This window comes from Haliotis asinina, chromosome 13 (genome assembly GCF_037392515.1).
Source record: "Haliotis asinina isolate JCU_RB_2024 chromosome 13, JCU_Hal_asi_v2, whole genome shotgun sequence".
Taxonomy (NCBI): Eukaryota; Metazoa; Mollusca; class Gastropoda; order Lepetellida; family Haliotidae; genus Haliotis; species Haliotis asinina.
In genome coordinates this window covers 23,639,266-23,644,216 of record NC_090292.1, presented here as the reverse complement: position 1 = coordinate 23,644,216, position 4,951 = coordinate 23,639,266, and the positions used below count along the sequence as shown (strand labels likewise).

General features: G+C 39.6%; 1 protein-coding gene across 1 annotated transcript; it reads right to left on the bottom strand.

The window, feature by feature from the left end:
* Positions 1–240: 240 nt before the first annotated feature.
* Positions 241–1,143, bottom strand: LOC137259443 (uncharacterized). Its single transcript, XM_067797099.1, has one exon. It carries the CDS (start codon positions 1,141–1,143, stop codon positions 241–243), a length of 903 nt encoding a protein of 300 aa, XP_067653200.1.
* Positions 1,144–4,951: the final 3,808 nt, after the last annotated feature.

The following is a 4,951-nucleotide window of genomic DNA, read 5'->3' as shown; positions in this document are numbered from 1 at the left end:
CAATTTAGTCAAGTCAAATATTTTTTTTTTTATTCCGTACGTAGGCCACAGGCCCATATACAATATACACGCAATTGTTAAAAATATAAGTTAAATATTACAGGGTATACACATCAATGGTACATGTGGATTGTATTAACAGATTCTTGTCACTATAAATATAACATTGTGATATAAACATATATACACACAAATGTAAATATATGGTTAAAATGTACGAACCGGTGGTTTGAAGAAAAATTATTGAAGTTTGATTGTCCTGCTTTTATAAGCATGATAGATATATTTACATAAATTTCTTAAAGTTGTTTCATTGTTCGTTGATAACAGAGACTTAAATTTATAGTAGTTTGGTTGTTTCTGATATATACATGGCAAGTATTTTAATCTTAGTGCGTTATATTCAGTACATATAAAGATGAAATGGTACTCGTCTTCTACACCTAGATTACACAGAGGGCAACTACGTTCAGCAACCTCGACATTCAACCATCTACCTTCATTATACTTTAGCCTTAATAATCCACATCGGAATTTGGTCAAAATATTTCGAAACTTTTTGTCCAATATACATGATAAATATTTTTCTGGAGTTAACAGACTTTTAAACTCACGGTACATATGGTATCGTGAACTGTTATTCAATGTACTGTTCCATGATTGAAAAAATATATTGATTGCAACAGTCTTGAATCTACTTAAAAATAAAGCTGCGTCACCAACTGTCTGGGACATCCAGACGTAACCAAACCCATGTGCAAAAAGTATTTCTCTTATGTAAGAAGCATATGTCTTGTAGCCACAGTTATCGTAATACACTTGCATTTTGTACACTTTCAAGGGGATTCTATCTTCATGCATATGAATAACCTTTACCCAATATTTCAAAGTTTTACACAATGCGTTTATATAGAGAGGATATCTTCCACATTCGCCATATACAATAGCAGTAGGTGTTTGAGGGCTGACATTCAAGAAACGTTTGCAGGCTATTAAATGGACCTTTTCTATTTCATAAAATCTATGCATTCCCCAGATTTCTGCTCCGTACAGTAATATCGGCTGTATCTGGGTATAAAAAATTTTGAAGTACACACTGGGGTCTATTATTCCAATTCCATTTAAATTACTTATTACTTCCATTACGGCCCGCTTGCCCCTCAATGCTAAATCAGTGATGCAATTTCTCATCTTGAATGTTGACGAAAATACAACTCCCAGATATTTATAAGTACTTAATGTTGTTATTGGCTGGCCATTTAAAAACCACTTTTCATTCCTTGCTAAGCGCCCTCCCCTTCTAAAAACAACTATATTTGTCTTGTCTAAATTTACCTCTAGACTTGAATATTCAGAGTAATTGTGCAGTATATTAAGTTGATTCTGTAAGCCTGTAATTGTATCAGATATAAGAACAACATCATCTGCAAACATAAGTAACATTATTCCTAATAGGTCGGGAAATAACTGCACTCCATATTTGCCATATCTAGATATGTCATCTGATAATCCATTAATGAAAAAGGAAAACAATACGGGGCTAAGAACACAACCTTGCTTTAAACCAATTGGACAATCAAAATATTCAGTATACCCATTATAACCTCTAACACAAGCTGTTACTGAACTATATATACTCATGATAGCAGATAGCATTTTCCCCTGAAGACCAGATTTGAATAAGCACTTGTATAACTTAGGACGGTCAATTGAGTCAAAGGCTTTTCTAAAATCAATAAAAGCAACATATAACTTTTTCCTTTTCTTAATTAGACATTTTTCTATAACACCATGTAAAGTAAAAATATGATCAATCGTAGAGTACCCTTGTCTAAAACCAGCTTGTGTTTCGGGAATTTTACTCCTTATATTTGCCCAGGTTCTGATGCGGACATTTAAAATGGACGTATATAATTTACTTAACATGCACAGTATTGAAATCCCTCTGTAATTATCTGGGTTTTTGCGATCGCCCTTTTTATGTAAAGGAATAACTATTGCTTTCGTCCAAGCCATGGGAAAAACGCCTGTATCAAAAATCTTATTAAACAATACCTTTAAAAAGGGCATAATAACATGCTTAGATGATTTCAACAGCTCAGTAATTACACCATCACTACCCGCTGACTTGCCATTTTTCAGATGGGAAAGACATGAACATATTTCCTCATCAGTGATAGAGGACTCAAGAATATAGCTATCAATATCATTTAAAGGAATATTCACATCAGGACAGAAAACATCATTCTCAGTGGTATCGTCAGCTAGAATTCTAGGTGTGAACAACCCTTTAAAATGATTATACAGTAAAGATTTGTCTAGTGGACAACGTGGACTCTTTGTAGCATTCAGACTTCTCAGCTCTTTCCAGAACGCAGAAGTGTTATGGATGGAAGATTTTAACTTAGAACTTTTCTTACGACAAGCAATGGGGTGCTGTGGACACATTCTGTCCCGGGTCCACACGGGAGGAGAGCACTTAGCGTTACCCATTACCCACCACGAGGAGGTGGCTCTTCATGGGTGCCTGTATTCCAAAAGGTTTCAACTTTATTGTGGTGTCATCCTTTCTCTGAATCACGAGAAAACGTGGCCAGAGAACGTGGGCAGTCCTTTGTCGTTTCCATCTGGATCAGTGTCAAGTTATTCTTTGTAATAGGAGTTCCAGACGCCATAGTTAGTGAGGAATGGTACTTCATCCGAGCCCCCCATACTCCGTGGAGTATCATAAGGAGAATGCTTAACACAAGCGGGTCAGCTACAAAGCACCAAGGATACCCAGGTGATATACTCCGGCAGAAAATATAAAGAATCTAGCAGATTGACCCATGAGCCACCGTCTTCTGGGCATAGGGCTTGCCATGACCAGCCGATTGGTTGAACTGGGCCCATTCAACCAACCGTCTAGGTGGAGTTAGGGCTTAAGTGGTGTGTTGAACAAAGGGGAAGCGGTGCTCCCAGAGCCCTCAACCACCAGGATCCCGTCGTCCACCGACGCAGGGCCGCTACCCACGACAAACGTGTTGATGGACCAAATATGCCCCTGGGTCAACGTGGAGGTTGGCGAGCTAATAACGTTACCCAACACCCACCACGAGGAGGTGGCTTGTCAGGGGGCCCCGCTGTGGTGACAAGCATTAGGGCAATGACTAGGACAGTAAAGTGTGCACACTGCAGCGGTAACCATATTGCCTCTTCCAAGTCTTGTACAGTGTGGCAAAGTGAATCAGAGATCTTAAAGGTCAAACACAGAAAATGTCTCCTTTCACGAAGCTAAGAAGACGGTCGCCAGTTTAACTGCAACTCCTCCAACCATCTTCTACTCTTCTGCCGTTTCTCGTCTGCCTATGACTACTGCAAGTATCTCTTGCCAGACCGATCTGGCATGGGTCACATTTTCTCAGCCTATCTCAGCCGATAAAAACCTCTGATTCACAAACACCCGCACGAATGTCCATAGCATGAAACGGAAAAGAAAGAAAAGAAACTGCAGAAACTAAGGCAGATAGAGCAACTGCCAAATCCCAATCCTCGATCACCATTGGAAGAACCATGAATCCACAAAACATGATTGAACAGAACTGCAGAGGACTTCAGAATAATTTTAATAAACTGCAGTTATTCATCCAAGATTTTCCAAGAAATCTGCCAAAACGAAAAGAACCAATAAGTTCGACATCCATTGGTGCAGTTCCTACCACTCCTTTTACCCTTTCGGTGTTAAAGCTACAGACTTCTGTCCTGTTCAGGCAGGGCATCCCCCACAGCCCTGTTCCACCAACCTACAAACTTTAGCTGTGTGCATCACTCTGAACATAGCGTTTACTATGTTCACTCGATCTTCCTGTATCCTCAACTGACTGCCTATCAGATCTTCAAAACATACATATTTTTACAAAACTCTTTATAATCATGGACGACTTCAACGGTCATAAGCCCCTAGTGGCGTAGTACTGACACAATCAACAAGAGAAAGGTTCTGGAACTTACTCTGTTCTCGATCTATCACTTACTGATTCTAATCTTCTAAACGAGTCTGAATGGTGGGTCCATGATGACCTTTGTGGAAGCGACCACAACCCCACATATCAGCAGGTAAAATTGATCTCAACACAATAGCACCTTACTGGTTTTTATCTTCAACGCTCTGGCAGATGGATCGAACGATGATGGCCAGGTTGCCAATTTGTCATTGGATCCACTGTCTCCTGAAGAATCTCAGACAACAGTTCCATCTTCACTGCGAGGCCAAGGCTATATTCACAGCTTTGCCCTATATGAAACACCAGAACCATTCGAAAAATAATATCGTTTTAACAGACTCATTATCTTGCCGTCAAGCATTTCAGAATGTTACTCTGTCACCCTATCATCTTGGACGTTTTCTACTGGTTGCCAGGTCACGTCAGCATTGCAGCTAAAACGAAGACCGATGCTGCAGTTCTTGATAAGTACTTCTCTGCACTGCTGATGCCCTACACTGACTTCAAACCCACTGTCATAACTTATTCTCAGGACCCTAAGCAAAAAACGGTTACACACCCAGGTAGGAAGAAATACACTTCATGGACTGAAGTGAACAATTGGATATACTTACTTGGGTTGTCAGGCAAGACTTGATGAAATGTTTTTTGCGGCGATGTCGTACTGGCCACAGCCGATTTACTAAGGACTATCTGCTGAAAACGGATGGGGATGTATCTCCCATGAAGTGTTCACCATCACACATATGTTGCTTGACTGTGTAAACCTATCTGTTGCAAGTAAGTCCCATTAAGATGTGAGAAATCTGAAAGATCTGTTTTCCCTGTAAGTGCGTATCATAGATTACCTGAGGACAGTTGACCTGTATCATATGCTTGCTTGTGTATTTAGTGCTATGTCATTTCCTGTTTTTAAATGGTAGTGAAATGAAAGGGTATGTTTTTGAAATAGGGCACTTTTGGACCAT

Coding starts and splice junctions, on each gene's coding strand:
- LOC137259443 (XM_067797099.1), bottom strand. CDS start 1,143: ATGGAAGTAATAAGTAATTTAAATGGAATTGGAATAATAGACCCCAGT.